The sequence below is a fragment of the Lactuca sativa genome, chromosome 6 (assembly GCF_002870075.4).
Source record: "Lactuca sativa cultivar Salinas chromosome 6, Lsat_Salinas_v11, whole genome shotgun sequence".
In the NCBI taxonomy this organism is placed as follows: Eukaryota; Viridiplantae; Streptophyta; class Magnoliopsida; order Asterales; family Asteraceae; genus Lactuca; species Lactuca sativa.
Genome location: NC_056628.2, coordinates 6824764 through 6844438, shown reverse-complemented (window position 1 = coordinate 6844438; position 19675 = coordinate 6824764). Strand labels below are relative to the sequence as shown.

Genomic DNA, 19675 nt, shown 5'->3' with positions numbered 1-19675 from the left:
CATAATTCACATTTTGACCTAAGGTATAAGGATTCCAATCCAAAGCCTTCATCAATTCCCGAAATGCACAGGCATGGGACATTCTGGACCTCCAAAGGTCCCAATACAGGGTTACAATCGTTTGGGGGACTAGGGTAACATTCAATCTAGTCACAAAAGGGGTTCCATAAACCCTAATTACATGACACATCAACATAGCAGAGCATAACTCGAATTCTTACCTGAATAATGTGCCCTCTGTGTCCCCAAATCCTCAGAACGTGACTCCCTTGCTGTTCCTTTAGCCAAGCCCTTCTCTTCCTTGCACAACAACTCTTCCAAGATCAACAATGGCCCTTAAACTTTGCTCCAGATGCACCCAATCGATTTAGGGTTCTTCTCAGAAGGCTAAAATGAACAATGACGGCCAATAAGTGCCTCTTATACGTCCCAAACCTGAACGGTTAGGGTTTTCGCTAAACAGCGCAGACTCGCCGAGTCCAGTCGCGAACCCGCGACCCGGTCTGCGATCCTACTCGGCGAGTCTAGGCTCCAACTCGCCGAGTCCCCTCTTAAAACACCCCCAAAATCATAATTATATCAATATTTGGAATTCCGGGCTGTTACAAGACTGAATTAAACTATGAATAAATTGAATTAAACTATAAACCTATTATATTAAATTATGTATAATACATACTTTAAGCTGTGAATTTTATGTATTAAACTGTGAATTTATTATATTAAAAAGTGAACTTGTATATTAAATTGTAAATACATTGTATTAAGTTGTAAATTGATTGTATTAAATTGTGAAATGACTGTATGAAACTGTGAATTGTATTCAGCTGTGTTTTTTTTATAACCTTTTGTTCAAATATGAATTATCTATGTATGAATTTTGTATTAATTTTCTTTTAAATATATTTATTTTGGTGTTTATAAATATGTAAGAATGTAATAGCTTTATAATTGAATTGCATTAAACTATAAACAAGTGAATCAATATAATTACTATGAATTTAATATTTAATCTATCAGCACATGATTTTATATACATACAGATATAATTTGGAAGGAATGATAGTTGCAACAATGACACATGTGGCTGGGGACAGTGTGTTGTTGTGAGTGGTGATGGTAGAGTTTGAGTTTAACATCTTTGGATTTTTTTAAGTATTGTAAAATTGATTGTATTAAGTTGTTAATTTTGTATATTAAATTGTAAATTGATTGTATTAAATTATATATATATATATATATATATATATATATATATATATATATATATATATAGTGTTAAAATATGAATGAAAATATTAAATTATAAAAATTATGAATTTGCCATTTTCTTACCAAAAAAGAAAAAAAATAGAATTTTTACATGTTTAATAAAAATTCATATGTTCAATAATTATGAAATTGAGGTCTTAGAGTTCTTAATCTTTTTTTGGGTTTTCATATATATATATATATATATATATATATATATATATATATATATATATATATATATATATATATATATATATATATATATATATATATATATATATATATATATATATATATATATATATATATATATATATATATATATATATATATAGTAAGGGGTGTTTGGCTAAGTTTATGACTTTTCATAAGCACTTTTCAACTTATAACTTATAACTTATAAGTTAATAAGTTAGGAGGGGTGCTTATAGATTTTAACTTATTTTCGGTATGGCATCTTGATAAGTTAGTTTTATCCAAACACTCATTTTAACTTATACTGGTGTGGAACTGATTAAAAAAAAAAAAAAAAAAAAAAAAAAAAAAAAAAAAAAAAAAAAAAAACCTTAGCCAAACACCCTCTAAAAGTTCACGTCATCATCATATTCTTTATTATCTAAAGATATGATATGCATATTCTCTATTTACGTTTTCTTTGTGCTTACATTTTCAATAGTTCGTCAGTTCAAATTTTTTTAATCTTGACATGGTTGTTGTGTTCAAATTAGTGTTCGAGTATGCTTAGAAAGAGTAAAAGTCAGTCGGTTGATGAACTATGTGACGAATGGTCATATGAAGATTTAAAAGCTTTCAATAGAAGTTGGACATTTGTACTTTAATCGCAAAATTTTCGAAAATGGGGAGTTTGGTGAAGAGAAAATAAGTGCAGTTACTTTTGAAGTTAATGGCCACCCATATTTCAAGAATTGCAAATGTGGGGCTCCTAAAATGTATCTAAATCTTGTTTGGTACTCAACAAAAGCTTTTTTGCTTTTTCTCACCTACTCTTAATGCTTTTGAGTTTGTGTTCAAGGATAACCTAGAATATTACAAATACTAACCTTTAACGGGAAACCTTTGTAATATTTATTTTTAGGTTTTAAAAACATTATTATATAGTCGCAAATGTTTTAAAAGGAGCATACATAACATAAGGAAACAATATTACTAGTAGGCTAGTAGCTATTATATTATGGTTTTGTTCTAAAAAACAAGTTATGGTATATTCATAAACATTCAAAAGTATTATTTACACTATTAGGAAGTAAAAAAGAAGTGGAATGTAACGTTCATAAAATTTAATAGTTCATAACTATTTCCGTTTGGACTATTGTGTACCGTTTGATTAAGAATAATTTGTTTTGTAATTTTAGTGTCACCGCGTCATTTTATGTAATTGGAACTAACATGTGAGGTAAGGGGTTCATAATTTGTATTCTAATATATATATATATATATATATATATATATATATATATATATATATATATATATATATATACAGTTTTTGTGTGGAGTGCAAGCATGCAGAAAATTGAATTAAAAACCGGTTTCACAACAAGTCGAGGGGTCCGGGGGCAGCGCCCCTGGGTCCACGATTTCCAAAGGGGCGGGGTCTAGAGGTTGCGCCCCTAGCGGGGTCCAAGGGGCAGAGCCTAAGAGAAACCCTAAATCCCCATTACATAAGGGAACATAATGGGAAATTAAGATTATTTAGGGTGATTATGGTAAAACTAACGAAATTCGTTAGTTTTAGAAACCCTAAATCCTCATTAAATTTCGGATTTTCTGGCTTGCTTTTAAAGCAACCAATGATGACCAACCCTAAGAGAAATCTTAATCTCGTTTATCATATAAACAGCTCTTGTTTTTTAGAAGAGACACACGAAAATCATTAGTTCTTTTTTTCTTCAAATGAACACATAATCTTTCTAGCAATTTTGCTTACGAGTTTTGTGTCTAGAATCGTAAGTGTACTCTTGGATTATCGTAGGCTGGATTTCTTGCAACCCATACATGGGATAAAAATACCAGTTTGGAAAGTGTTCACATGATCCAAATGTTATCTAGATCTCAAACATAAACTCTATTAAATCTAACATAATTGTGTATTGGTCATATGAAAATAAAATTTAACATGGTGATAAATAGAAGATTTACATATATGATTACTTTATTTTAAATCAATAAATTACTAAAGAAATTAAAAATCGGGAAAAAAATGTTTTAAAAACTGGTTTTTTAGTTGAACCGTTCTTGTGACCGGTTCGACCCTGTTTCCATAATTTTTATGTATTGTTTATTTTCATGCATACATATATACAAGAAAAATTGACACTGTAGAACAATGAACTTTTTGCTTATTATTATTATTATTATTTTACCTGTTAAATAAGGTAATTAACCAATTTCATTCCGGATTCCCGAATGCATTTAGTCTAGGTGCCATTTTTGTATTTTTTTCAAAATCAAAAATTAAACTAACAAAAATGTGGCTTTTCCTTTCATTTTTTTAATAAAAATATCATGTGAAGGCGATCTTCTCCATTCCTAGTACTAACCCTATCTGGTAACTCCTTTACCAACAATCGCCAACTCCTTTCTTTTCAACCTTCTCCAGTAACTCCTTCACGAACCATCTTCGACGCCTTTCATCACAACCATCTATGGCTTGTTTGTGTTTGCTTATAGTCTTGTGCTCACCAATATAGCTCTCTCGCTTCACTTAAATCGAGTTATCCCTTCCATCGACACATATCATGAGAGGGAAGGGGAACCACCGTTGTCAGATTTGGTCCTTGAAAGAAAAGGGAGTCGGTTGAGGAAGAACTTTTGCTCATAAGTACAAGCAATCTATTTCATAGCTTAAAAAAAGATCTGAAATTAAAGTGTGTGATGTGCATTTACAAACCAAATTCATCGAGTATTGAAGATCACAAGTAGTTAAAGAAAGTGAAGTGTGAGAATTTCGAGAATCCTGGAGATGGTTCATTTCCAATGCCATTAAATTGCTTAGTTTGCATTAAAAATGAGTTGTTTTTAAGGGATTAAGTGAAATTCAACTATTCGAGTCCAAGAAACTAGTTCAAAAGGTTTTTAGCGGTTCTAGCACAAGTTCAAACCAGTTTTTAAAGAAAACGTCTAGTTTGATCCGGTGTAGAAATTGACATAAAACGGATGATAATTGCAACGTTTATTACTGGGTCCAAATTCAAAGATTTTTAACACATAAGGAAAAAGTCATATTTGCCATTATGGTGATCGTAACAAATGCGACCTCATTTTGCCCAAAGACCTTAAATCATGCTGAAAATAAAGAAACTTCTTTTTTTCTTTTGTCAAATTTTGAGTGGATTGAAATCAAATATAGTCAATGGAAAGCAAACGGGCAATAAGCTACGCCGCTAATACAATAAGTAATTATTTAGTAACATTTTATTTCTCTTTTATTAATATAAACTCAAAACAATGTATCATAATAAATTACCATTTAGGTAGGTTATGTTTGGTACGCAGTAGTTTGTTATTTTTTCGAGAAAAAAAAATAAATATGACATGTTTGGCAAATTAAAATGAAGTTTATATTACAAGTGCCCCGTAAAATACCAACCATGTATGTCACCAATGCAACCCATTAAAATTTCTCCTCCTTCAGTTGGTGACAGACTCAACGTGAACTTCCATACCACAAAATCATCTGGACCTTGAGGACAAAGCCATTTTTCAGGGTGGGAGTATTTATACGAAATCCATACATCTAAATAATGTCAACAGCCCTCTCACCGATCAACTCATATGGATTTACTTTACTTAGTTTATTTTGTTTACCAACTTACTTGATCATTTTAGTTTCCATGTTTTTAGGAAGAAGTGAAACACCATTCCCTAGTAGAAGGTAGTTAATACTTTATTGTACGTTTTCTTTGGTAGAGAAGAGAAGAAAAATGTTTCAGTTGTATTATTTCTTTTAGTATTTAGGAGATTGGCAGAAATATGATAAAAGTGTACTAAAACAGTAACAAGGTGAATAAGTATATCTAATTTCACTACCCTCGTTTTAAGCTTCTTCATCCTCGCATCTAAATTCATGTTCAAGGAAATTACCAATATGCAATATGCTATTTCACTACCCTGATTTTAAGCTTCGTCGTCCTTGCATCTAAAATCATGTCCTAAATAAAATCAAATCATTCATGTCTTAACCTTCTTAAACACACTATCTTCTCTTGTATTTCAAGTAACAAAACAAAAACTTAATTACTATTATTTAGTAATAGTATGGTGTATTAAAAAAAATATAACCTAAAAATTCTTCCCATGATAAATAATATCGACACAAACATATGTTACCATGGATAACAACCAAACCATAACCACTATACATTCCAACTCATTTGGCATCTTACTCATTGAGATTTCATCTCTCTCTCTCAACACTATTACTAAATCATAGTAGTAATTAAGATTCCAAATCAAACACATGTCAACTTCCAAATCCTTCCGATTACAAATACTTTGTTTAAAATTTCCAATTCCAGTTGCTGTTTAAGTAAAAATGAAAATCTTGAAAGTATCCTTCTCAAAAATTGCACATTTTTCTTTCTAGTTAAAAACCTCACTCACTCGTTTTAATGTAAATAAATGGTACTAACAAGGTTTTTAATTGGCCCCACCAAATTTGCTCATCATTTTAGCAATGAGTGGAGCCACCTTTGGGTTTGCTTGGTGCTTTGCAAGATTCGCTGGATTCTTCATCACTGCAAACAAACAATTAAATATATTGTGATTATAAATTACTTTTATTTCTATATCTTTCCATAACAATAATGTTTACAAAAATTTCCAAAACTGAAATTAAATCACATACCATCTTGCAGAGCAGCCATTACTTCAGGATCTTTGAATGCTGCCATCAACTCAGGGTCCTGTGTACCCATTTCAATACATCAAATATTTACTTAATATATTTATTTAAATTAAATGTAATCATCAAATGTAAAACTAAAAGTGACTCACATTTAAGATCTTGCTGTAGTCAATGCCACCTGGCATACCACCTCCAGCTGCACCGCCACCTGGCATTCCACCTCCTGCTGCACCGCCACCAGGGAACCCACCTGGCATACCACCTCCTGGGAATCCACCTGGCATTCCACCACCAGGGAATCCACCTGGCATGCCACCAGGGAACCCACCTGGCATGCCACCAGGGAATCCACCTGGCATGCCACCTGGGAACCCACCTGGCATGCCACCTGGGAATGGCATTCCACCGGGGAAGCCACCTGGCATTCCTCCGGTTCTTTCACTTGAAGATGCTTTTTCTTCTTTTTTAGCCTTCTCATATGCAGCCTATGCATAACATGTGATGACATCAGTAATAGAAAAGGGAATGGAATGTTTGAATGAAAAAAAAATCCTATTTGTTTTCAACAAAGGAATGGAATGAAGCATTCCTCATGAAATGTTTTTATTTTACACGGACGACTAAATATATTTCTTATTATATAATTTTATTTCAAGATTTCATGGTATCTACTTATTTTGTACAAATTTTTTAGATGATACATGCCTGTTTTTAACCATTTGAAATATATACAACATATCAAACAAAACAAAATATGCTTATATATAATTTATTTAACGGTATGCTTTTATTTAATTAAAGTTCATATTTACAAAATATCATTTTTTTTGTTGATTTATCAATTTAGTTTCACATAGTTTTTTCTATCTATACATAACAAACAACATGTTTATACAACTCAATCCATTCCTTCAACCAAACGCGACAATGGAATGTAATGATTCATTCCATTCCATTATGTTGTTCATTCCATTCCTTTGTGATTCCATTCCATCATATTAAAAGAAAGAATTTACCTTGGCTTCAGCCCTGCGACGTTGCCTCTCACGTTCTATTTTCCTGTCCTCCCTTTCTTTTCTTAGCTTATCATATTTCCTACGATGTTCCACAATCTTGTGTGCATTTGGTTCAACCTAATTTTACCAGAAAATAAAATCAGTATGCATAAATCAGTTAGGAAAAAAAAAGTAAATTATGTTTGACAATTAACCTTCTTGAGAATGGTACTTATTTCTTCATCAAAATCAATATTTGAAGCTACATGAAGATCCTTTGCAGCCTTTTCCCATTGACCGAGCATTGATAGTGCAATTCCACGTGATTTATAGCCTTTAGCAGAATCTGGATTTATCTGGAAATATTCATCAAGAAATTTACAATGAAGTGAGATATGAAAGAAATTGATAAACCAACAATAGACACCACTTGACTTGTCAACATATATGGAAAAAAGGAACTACCTGTAGAGCAGCATCAGCATCTCGAATCGCAGCATTTGGTTTCTTCATTTTGATATAAACAGAAGCTTTATTGAGGGAAAAAAAGTTAAAAGAAATCACAGACAAGAAACTATAATCAAATATGTAAAAATTTAGTCAAAACTCAAACTCAGTTGTACCTCTTGTTGCATACATAATAGCAGAAGTGGGGTTGAGCAGTATTGCCTCAGTGAGGTGCTCAATTGCTTCCTCTAGCTTACCTGTTAACAACAATCAATTAGCACCAATTAAAAAGTAACAAGCATAACTTCACATGAAAAAGGGTAACAAACCATCAGAAATTGCTTCCATGCCCTTTGCTTTGGCCTCTTGAGAAGCATCACGATTTTCTTCAGAAACCTCTACTGAAGAATCTCCCATCTAAAATTGAAAAACAAAAAACAAAAAGACACAAAAGGAAGCTATGAGAAAAATACAAAATCACTAATTACAAACCAGAAAGATGGATGACAGAAGTAAGGACATACCTTTTGTGGTGGATCATTATCAGGCTCCACAGTCTCACCTTCAAATTCAATATCGGATTCTATTATCTCATCCTCTTCTTCTTCAGGTTCTTCAAAATCATCTTCTTCCTCTTCCACCACATAAGGTTTCTGCAAGGTCAAAGTTGTTCAATCGTTTAATAACCAATCAATACAAATTCTCATTGTCAAACTGGTGATTCAGATGGATTTACATCAATTTTGAACTTGAAAGTTAGTTGACTTATGCGTATCAATACATTTGCATACAAATAATTAGGTCACTCATACATCTAATTTGGATTAGTATTGCTAACAACGGCGTTTACTCCATTATACAGCTTTTACCCCAAAAATGCTCCGATCATTCATATTCATCATCAACAACTGTAAACAGTAAATAAATCAGGAAAAAAGAGGTACCGATTGCGATTCACTCTTGTAAGCAGATGACGGAAGTTTAGCTCCGAGGCTGAAATCAAAAACCAAACATGTTTCATACGAATTAGTATAAATCTATAATCAATCAAAAAGGACGTGCGACAAAACCGCATATTGTATGAATGCATTTACCTTTCAAGATAGTCGCGGAAGAAGGAGAGTGAAGGATCGCTGAGAATGGAGGGATCGGCCTTGCACCGACTGATAAATATCTTTAGTTGCTCTAGTTTAGCGGCGTCCATCGCCGTTGTAGATTTGCCGGAAAAATGGAAACTAAGGGTTTTACAATTTGTGTAGAGTTTTGGGGGCGGTTTTGGTTAGCTGGGCGATTGACTGTAGGTGACTTCAGACTTGAGTCACAAAGATGATTCTAGGAGCTTCCATTTACAACTATTTTAAAGTATATTGTAAAAAAGGTCCTTCGACTATTGCGCAATATTCATTATTTGCTTTTGATTTCTGACTTATAATGTTTTTGTTCAAAAATATAAACTTTGTAGAAGGTTTATCGAGAAGGTAAAAAAGGTAAACCTTGCCCTAAGAGTTTTGGTTCAAAAATGAGAGGGATAGAAGATCTCAAGTTCGAATCCTCCTTCCCTTGTTTTCTATCACTCTTATCATTTTAAGACGGATTACAAAAATGGTCCATGTGGTTTAATCAAAGTTGCGAATCCAATCTCTTTTACACTTGAAAAGACGAAAATGTCCTCTGAATACTAACGGTGTTAGTAAAAAGGGTCATCTGTGTAAGTTTTGAAAACCACAAGGGTCATTTGTATCAAAAAATTAGCAGGGACTAACTTTGTTACTTTTGGCAAACCACAGAGACCATTTTTGTAATTTTGTCTATGTACAATTTTAAACCTAAGACCTCGTTCATTCCACGTTCTAACCATTCATTGGCGGCAAAACGAGAGATTGGTCCATCAAACTTAGGGGTTTCACAATTGCATTAATCAAGGTTGTAGAACTCGTTACTTGGTACCTATTTGGCCGACTACCGAGTAGCGAGTACCCGGGTGTACTCGGATTGAGTAATTCATGTAGAAATATTTTTAGAGAAATTATATATGTTAAAATCATAAAGTCGATTGAAATATATAACAAAATTAGATACATGTGAATACATAAAAGCTAAAAAACACATAATGGTCTCGCTTCATGAATAATTAGTGAAAATTTAAGATATATATATATATATATATATATATATATATATATATAGTAATAATCATATGTGTGTGTTAAATAATAAATCATTGAGTATATTATACATATTAATCACCAAGTTGACTGCATTTTACAACACTACTTAGTTCAGTAAGGGGCTAATCAAGGAGTACTCGGATGAGTAATCGGCTAACTCGGCGAGTTTTACAACATTGACATTGATTAAGGTGAGAATAGGTATGTACAAGGTGTAGGAGGCATTTGGTTGGGTTTCGTAGTTGCACTAAGTCGGGTATATATGTGATTTTATATGAGTATGTCATGTGTGTCTCATCATACTTTCCAACATAACATATTAATATGATGTTTGTCTTAAGCAGACGTGTTAGTGTTATTTATGATTAGTGATGTATGATTGACTTGTGATTAGATACATGTTTTAGTTTATTTATTTAGCCTTGGATTTAGTACTTATATTTTTCTGTTGTTTATAATGCTTGATTGTACATCACTTGTGGCTTTTGTTTAGAGTTTAGACATTTTGAATTTTTGTTGGAATGTTTAAACTTTATGATTTTTGAATGTGGTTTTCATGATTAATATGTTTAATCATAATATAATGTTATTTTTTAAATTGAACATGTTTTTGCAAGATTTCATGGTTTTCGTGATTATGATTAATATGTTGAATGTGGTTTTCATGGTTTTCATGATTAATATGTTTAATCATATAATATAATAATGTTATATTCAAATTGGACATGTTTTGCATGATTTCACAATTAATGTCAAATTGAAAACGAGTTTACAAATAAGACAATGAATAGCTTGGTCCAAGCTATCCATAAGCATGGCCTCAAATGTCTCCAGGTCCCAACCAACAATGATCTTCATATCTTGTGGACTCATGTCACTATTAGATTATTAACGCTACACACCAAACACTTCCAAATAACAAATAATTAACTTTAAGGTTACGTATGAGATTCCAAAACAACACGGTTGAAATCGATTATATCAAACATATATTTTCTATAGCATAAACCTCTTCACAATGTTAGAAACTATCAATTCTAAAAATCTAAAGATCCAAATTAAATCTACCCAAGATTAGGAGTGTGCAAAAATTAATCAATCCAATTATTAGCTAACCAATTGGATTGGATATCCAATTACAATTATATTGGATTGTATGCAAAATTTTAAAATCCAATTGGATTGGATAGATTAATGGATCAGTCTCAAAATCCAATAGATAACTAAGGTGATCAATCTAATTGGATATCTAATTTTAATCAAATAAATATCCAATATTATTATCCATCCAAATAAAATTATTAATTATTTAATATAAAAATAGGTTGGAGACTTGAAGTTAATATTACTTTGTTAGTCTTATTTTATGTAATTATATACGGTTTATTTTTAGTTGTCATAATTGTAATTGGTTGAATAATGAATAACGAATGAATTAAAGCAAATAAAAATATTCAATGGATAAAACCAATCCGGTCCAACATCCAACTGGATTGGTTTGGTTCATTCGGATTGTGTTTACTACATTGGATTGGATGGATTGATAAAATCCAACATCCAATAGATGATTGGATTGGATTAGATTCATCGAAATCCAATAGATTTGATCTGACCCCTACCCAAGATTATATGATCATAAATAAATTTTGTTAGATGTTAACTAAAATATGCATTTAAGACATACAAACCCATTTATTTTGAATGAAAAGAAAAGGTAATTAAATAAACACATGGGAAACTAATAGCCTTGATTTATTAAATTACACTCATAAGAACCATAAATAAATATATATGGTTTTTACACCAAGAATTATATAACATATGATGTCACAACAATTAATCATATATGAAGACATTTCTACAACTCCCAACTTAGAATAACATCATGCAAGCCGAAATCAATAGTAAACCAATAACCCCACTTGAAGCAATTTTACCTACACCGTTTCCACCCCCAGCCCCAGGGGTCCTACCTGTAAAATACACGTAACTTTAAGGATGCTACTATAATTTACTTTACTTCATAATTCATATACATATTTTTCCTATAAAATTTAAATTATTACAGCTAGAAAAAAAAAGTTCCATATTGGGTATTAAATAAACTTTTTTTGCCGATTAGGTTTGTATGGTGGTAAAGTAATTCAATTTTTTCAAATCAAATATTTTAATTAAATTGCGTTCAAACCAAATATGTATTTTATAAATATAAAAAATAGTGTTTTAAACTTGCATGGATTGATAGTATAAAGAATCAAAGATGCAACTTTCTATAATTCTTTTTGCCCGATCTTTCGTATAATAAATGAAGATTTTTTGTCACATGCCATCTTCTCTTTCATTTGGACACATGACATTTTCTAGAATTTTAAAATTTTTTATTTTCCACTTGTCATTTTATTGTATTTTTCATTTTATTAAATTAAAATTTCATATTTAATATGTAAGGTAGTATATATGTAAAATATTTATTAGAAATGGTTTATATATGTAATGTATTCAAACTTTTCAAATTGTTAAAATTTCATATTTATTTTTTTTAATTAAACTCATGTAATACATGGGTCTCACACCTAGTCTTCCCTAATAAATAAAAATAATTTTGCCACATGTCACTTTCTCATTAACTGAGACACATGTCATTTTTTGGTATTTTTGAATAAATGTTTTTTCCATGTGTCATTTTCTCATTGTTTATCTTTTTTTAATTAACACATCATATTTAAACCTTAATTATTAATTGCCTTATTTGAAAATAATAATTAAATTACAATATTACAACTCATATTATTGAATATGTTTCATTTTAAATTTTAAATTTTAAATTTTAAATTTAAATAAATTTTTGTTTAAACACTCATATTAAATTTTTTTATTTTATTCAACCCGTATAACATACGGGTATCACAACTAATGATCATATTAAATAAATGTGTAATTCATAATTATAAAACACAAGTTATTAAAATGTTTTTGGTTTAGATATTTCAATGGTAAACAATTCCTGGTCAACATTGAAGGCCACCGCTTAGTCAATTGACCGAGTCAATTCCAAAATAATTAACTTGTTCCACGATCAAGCAATTATATTATACATTTAAATTCCCACCAATATTCTTATAAATGTCTAAATAAATAAATAATTTAGTTATAAAAAATTGCAGATTTAATTTAAAATTTGTCATAAAATAACACAAATTTATTTTTATGTTTTAAAATAAATAACAATTTCGCAATGACACTGGTGAATTCGTTGTAAATTCATTATCTGGTGGGAAATTGAATTTCTTTTCATCTAAAATAATTTGTTTTGAAGTTTTTTTTTTTTTAGTTAAAAAGAAACAATATTTGATGTGAATTGGTTTTCAAAGAAAACGGACCAAATCAAAATTGAAGAGCGATAATCGACGAATCTTTCTTAATAAATGAAGGTTTTTTTGCCACATGTCATCTTCTTCTTCGTTTGAACACATGTCATTTTCTAACATTTTTAAATTTTCTATTTCCACTTGTCATTTTATTGTATTTTTCATTTTATTAAATTAAAATTTCACATTTAATATGTAAGGTAAATATATATATAAGGTATTTATTAGAAAGGGTTTATATATGTAATGTATTCAATACATTAAAGCCTCATTAATTTTAATAATTCAAAAGTTTCTTATTTTTCTTATAAATTAAAAAATTTCAAATTGTTAAAATTTTATATTTTTTTTTTTAAAGAAACTCATGTATTAGATGGGTCTCACCTAGTAAGGTATCAAATGTTATAGTTTAATTGCACTAATTATGATTAATATTTAGGTTCATATAGATTAAACAGGATCGTTGTTTCTCTTGATATAAATCTAATTTTACCCAAGTAATTAATCAGAAATAATAACAAAATTAGGTAAAACATAGTCAGGAGATCATGAAATAGTACCTGGTGGAGTTTGAGTTGTGGATCCAGCTGGAGATTGAGCTGCAACATTTAATCATATAAAAAATTAGCTTACATAGCAGTATATCATCAATCGATCGATGCCTTATGATGATTGATTCGAGTTCTTCTGTAGTATAATTTTATCAACAATCTGTTTGAAATAATCAAATGGTGATATTGATTTTACTGAGTTATCGGCTTTAGAGGTGGATCGAAAAACATCGTACTGAATACTGATTTGGTATCGTGAGATCTAAAAAGCTAAAGCAAAATAGTGATTAAGGAAAACGATTGCTAACCAGTAGTGTTACAGGCGCTAGTGTCAGAGGGGATTCCACACAATTGAGGAAGACGAAGTGCCTGATCAATATTGATTCCGATTCCAGACAAGAAGGCAGGATTCTCATAGAGGTTACACAGACATTGTAGATCGGTGGCCACCGCCTCCTTGATCGGATCGCAACAGGTGTTGGGCGGCTTTGTGGTGGCGTTGAGGTACTGAGCGCACGGGACTAGCTTCGACGCACACTCTGCCTGCGCCTGTGCCGTCGACACGGATACAGACATCACCATGAGCGCAACCACCACCGTGAGTAAGAAAGAAGAAGCCATCTGTGTGTGGAGGATTTTTTCTCTCACTCTCTCTAAAAGTTAGAAGGATTGCGATTGGTTGACGATTGAAAAAGGCAAATGGTTTAATTTATAAAGGGTCATGTACTCATGCTCAATAGCTTGAGTTTTATTTTGTAAAAAAATTAGATTATGATCCGCGTTAAACGCGGAGAACACATAAATAAAATATAAATGTATATAGATATTGCAGAATAATTATAAATAAAAAAAATCAGGGTTATTGATATTATTGAAATGTGTATAAAATACACTGAGGTTGGTAAATATATATAGTCGTTGAAGGACCTCTTTGTAGACAACATTTTTTGTTTTATTAGTTGAACGACCTTTATCGCCACAAAGTACCTTCAAATCTTTTTTTACTTGTGATACCGGAAACAGCTACACATAGTTTAACTATGCGTAAAAACGGCTCTACGCAAGTATAATCCAACGTTTGACAAAGTACTTTCAAAAAACATTGTTATTTTATGGTTATATTTCGAAATAGAATTGTTTATTTTAAAAAATAACAACTTATTTATGTTTATTTGAAATGAACCACATAACCCCCCCCCCCCCCCCACCCACCACCACACACACACACACACATACAATATTAAATATAAAAAAAAACTCTAACAAAGAAATATAAAAACATTTATGCTTGCTCGATTTAGATATTGCCCATTACTCATTGAAAATGTCAAAATACATAATTGACACACAACTTACTTGTTATTATGAGACGAATTAAACAATTTAAACAAATGATGATATTTTAGATTTATTTTATGACAATGATTCTTTCACATATAACTATTAAATGGTTATTCAAGATGAATTAAAAGTTCATTGCTATTTCTTGCCAATTTAGAAGTATGTTTCGACCACTTTTGCATCAGATAAAAAACATATAGGTTCTTTTAGTATTACTGCAATCATACTTTCATATAAAGTTACCTTTTTCGAATCAGACCAAACTCGGTGTTTTTAAGCATTATTATCATCCTATATTATACATTCTTGATAGTTTTTAAAAGTTCGTTGTAATTTCTCATTTCTTTTTGAAAGTTCGTTGTTTTTTCTTGTTGCTTTTAGAAATAAGTTTTAGACTATTTTTTTGTATCAAACCAAATTTGAAGGTTATTTTTGCATTATTACCACTGTATATGTTACATTTCATTTTTATTATTTGAATATAGTTTTTGTAGTTCAAAACCGATACAAATATAAAAATAATGACTACATATTAACCGACTCTCTATAATGTATAATTAAAAATCATGACACTATAATCATAATTTATTGATGTTAGTTAATATGTAATTTATTTGGGGATGAGGTTAGTTTTTGGTTACTTATTTGGAAAGTATAATATGTATTTTGCATTACAAGTGTTTATCTTTTAAATTTAGCGTTAAATATTTTTCTCTTCTTGCACCTTTACTTCCTACTGACTTGCATTCACTAAAACAAGATTTAACATTTTTTTTAAAAAACAAATATGAACAATAAACTATTAAACTCAATGGATATGCTAAAAGAGACATGAGACTTGCCTTTTGTGAGATCAATAATACCAAATTAGACCACTTTCTGCAAAATAATTTAAGAACCGAAGAAAACCTGATTGCCCAAATATCTAATATTATTATTTAAGTCATAACCTGTTATATTCTGATAAAATTGAAAATTTCAGCCAAAACTCTGTTACATGCCATCAAAGTTGAAAAAAATCCTTTAAAGTTAAATGATGGTATTAATTTAAAAAATAATCTTTCACTTTTTGTTGGATGTATTTTTTTTATGACAAGAATAATTATTAGTCCAAACATAATCCGTAAAAACCATCATGGCCAAATCATAGATCGCTTCATAGACAAAATAGAACACCACGGTCGTAGATGATAATCCAGTTAGAACATCTTTTTCTAAAAGATCAAGAAATGGACAATTTATTAGAATCTTATCACGTTGATAAAAGTCATAACAAAGTGACATATATTGAATCGATAGTTTACAATAAATATAAAAAATGAAGCCCAATCAGAGATAGAAAAACCTGAGGATGAGACAAAAAAACATGTAACACTACAAAGTTGGAAACATAAAAAACACATGATGCTAAAAATCTAGAAAAAAAAACAAAATTTATACATGTTTGTAAGGTGAGCGTAGAGAACTTGTGTCAGATTCTTTGAGACATTTCGTCAAACACCTAAAATGTTTGTTCTAATAACCCATATTTTGAATGTCACATGACAAAATCCAATGTTACAGGAAAGTATAGAAATGAACTAAATTAACATGTATTTAGATTATACAAATTATTTTGAACAATGTTCCTTCAAAAATATACTTATTGTTGTTTCATACCTACATACAAAGTTTAATAAAAACAATGTTAATTGTAATTATGCAATTTGATTCTACAATCAAATAAAAAAATTTCTATAATACCATAAATATGATATTCAAGGAAATAAGATCATTCCTAGTTTAGATTCTAACTCCTTAGCCTACTTTTGATATGGTTCATATGTTAATATTTAGAGAAACTGGTAGAAAACGATGTTGATATTAAGTGTTGTATATTGTTGTTACCGATAAAAAACTAAGTTGTAGTTTTAATTAAAAGTTCTTTTTTCATGGTATGTATGTTGCTATAAATTGTAAAAAAAAAATCACATAGCTATTGCAGTTTGTAGAGGTTGTTGAGCATTGAGTCCAAGTTAATAGGTTAAGAATTTAATATGAAAAATTATACATTTTTGTTTTCTTTGACTTAATCTAGACTGAATGATGTTAATCGATTTCATGTAAGCTGTGACAAAGAATATCAAAATATACTATGAATACGTATATTTGATACGGGAACAAAAAATAATCGAAAAAAATATAAAAAAGCGAAAGAAGGTACTGATCTTCTAATGCACAACAATGAAGGTTTGAAGCAGATAATGATGATGGAAGTGATAAACAATAAGAATGATATTGTAGGAGAAGGTTTGAAGAAAAGTAACGATCGAAAATAAATGTGAGCCGCAAATTCAAGGATGAATCATATATGTATGTGATAATTTGAATCTGATTTTTTGGTATTAATGGTTTCCTAATAAAAATGGATTTTATATTAATAGTTTGCTAATATAAACAGATCTATATTAATGGTTGATATTTAATGCCTAAATTGAAATGGTTTCCAATAATATGTTTTTAAAGTTGACTATTTTAAAACCTTTATAACCGGAAATTCAAGATTTAAAATAGGGGAAAATTTATTAAAATTAAATACATTCTATTTCAATGGATTTAAGTTAATTCTGTTTGACAATTGGAAAGCATTTATTAGAATTAAATACATTCCATTTGGGGAAGATAATGTCACCAATTTGATCTAATGGTGGAAAACATAAGATTGAAATGCAGTCAATGACCCAGATTGTTTCAGATGATATCATAAGATTTTTGTTTTAATATATATTAAAGATAACATAATTATTGATATGCTTATTTAATGAGTTTTTCTAAAAAGAAAAAACTATCAGGTTTAAATTTTGAAGCCAAAAACTATAAATAATTGAATTAAATTATGAACAATATTAATTAGGGTTAATGATGACATAGATTGTCAAAAGATGTCTTGAAGGAGATGTTTGCTTCAGTTTGTAGAGATTTGTGTGAAGCCAAAACAAAGGTATGATAATTGTAGATGCAAGAAAGAGGCAATACGCAAATTCTAAGAATACATGAGAAAAAGGAACCACCTTAAGGTGCTACATTCTGTTATGAACACACAAAACATCAATTGAAGCACAACCATTGGCATAAGGAAGAAGAGGATTAAGGAATTCTGGTTTAAGAGAAAAAATATAGGAGAAAGATGGGGGCAGTTATTCATGTTTTTAGCTAGATTTATGGAGAAACCGATGTCTCATATATAAATAGAATGATATGCTTTAATTGATAACATAATTGCCGATTTTAAAGATTCTATAATTAAATGTAATTATGCCCGAATTGTGAAATATATTTTTGAAAGTATGAATAGATTCTATAATTAAATATGAATAGATTCTATAATTTAATGTAATTGTGTTTGAAATGTAATTGGTAAATTTAAAGATTCTATAATTAAATGTTTGAATTCTATTTTGAGAAGATGATGTCATCAATTTGATCTAATGGTTAAAATCATATGATTGAAATACAATCAAGGGTCTTGATTGCTTCATTGGTGAATTAAAGGTTCTCTTTTAATAATATTTAAAAAAGATATATATATTATTAGACTATTATTATTACAAGTTCTTTTAGAATTTAATATAATGTTTTTTTATTGTTTGAGTTATTTTTTGCGTCAATAATAATAGCAATATTTTAAAAGAAAAAGGCAAATTAATAAACTTGAGTATCATTTAACCACTAACTAGATTATGACCCGCGTAAAACGCGGAGAACATATAAAAATATACATATAAAGGTATAAAAAAGTTGCCACTATAAAAAAATAAAGTAATAGAAACAGATTTAGTATTATTGATAACATTGAAATGTTTGGAAAAAAAAACAATGAAACACTTGAATATCTATAATCGTTGAAAGATCTCTTTGTAGACATAACTTTTTGTTTTATTAGTCGGACGACCCTCGTCATATATGAGTACTTTCAGTCTTTTTTCACTTGTGACACGAGAAACAAAAACACATATAACTGACAATGAGTGAAGACGAACCTACGTAAGTATAATCCAACATTTGATAATTATTGTCATTGACTTTTGTTAATGGCCATAACAAAATAAACAACTATGGGGAATTGTCTCCGCTAAATACGGAATGAGATTCTTTTATTAGATGAAGTTAACTTCATGCAATGTATATAAGTAGTCTCATTGAAAAATCTAGCATATATGATTCAGACTTCAATGACATGTCTTCCAATCCTAACAATATGTAACCTAGTACCATTACATAGTCCTTTGGTTTGTTCGATATTGCAAAGTAACATGACTAGAATACCTATTTTTAGTGTAAGTTTATGGTTGGAAATTCTAGACGCCTTAAAACCATTCAACACAACTGAATAGTAGATTGATTCCTCAAAAAAATCCGGTAACTTTATCTCACATAAAGAGTTTGAACTTATATATGTTTTCCCTTCATCTTTCATCAATCCTAAAATGTAGTCATTGGTGGCATCAAATTCTTCATTTGTAGGTACCAAAATAGCTTTATCTTGAAAATATAATGGATCATCAAGATGGTTTTCAAATGATGGATAAATGGTGGATACAATTGAATGAATATGGTCACCTGTAGAGCGAACAACGTCTTTTGGAAATTCAACTTCAACTTCACCATCATTAGGGCCACCAATATTACCTTCTCTGGTTTTAAT

At 29.9% G+C, this 19675-nt stretch overlaps 2 protein-coding genes across 2 annotated transcripts; both read right to left on the bottom strand.

Moving 5' to 3' along the window:
* Positions 1-5713: 5713 nt before the first annotated feature.
* LOC111913884 (FAM10 family protein At4g22670) lies at positions 5714-8883 on the bottom strand. The gene is made up of 11 exons (XM_023909597.3): positions 8658-8883; positions 8508-8556; positions 8088-8216; positions 7893-7980; positions 7740-7820; positions 7582-7646; positions 7332-7472; positions 7138-7254; positions 6271-6606; positions 6122-6179; positions 5714-6011 (listed from the first exon to the last, which is right to left on the bottom strand). Exons 1-11 carry the CDS (start codon positions 8765-8767, stop codon positions 5914-5916), a joined length of 1272 nt encoding a protein of 423 aa, XP_023765365.1. The 5' UTR covers positions 8768-8883; the 3' UTR covers positions 5714-5913.
* Positions 8884-11464: 2581 nt separating this feature from the next.
* Positions 11465-14345, bottom strand: LOC111913885 (non-specific lipid transfer protein GPI-anchored 7). Its single transcript, XM_023909598.3, has 3 exons — positions 13959-14345; positions 13660-13698; positions 11465-11704 (listed from the first exon to the last, which is right to left on the bottom strand). Exons 1-3 carry the CDS (start codon positions 14269-14271, stop codon positions 11604-11606), a joined length of 453 nt encoding a protein of 150 aa, XP_023765366.1. The 5' UTR covers positions 14272-14345; the 3' UTR covers positions 11465-11603.
* Positions 14346-19675: the final 5330 nt, after the last annotated feature.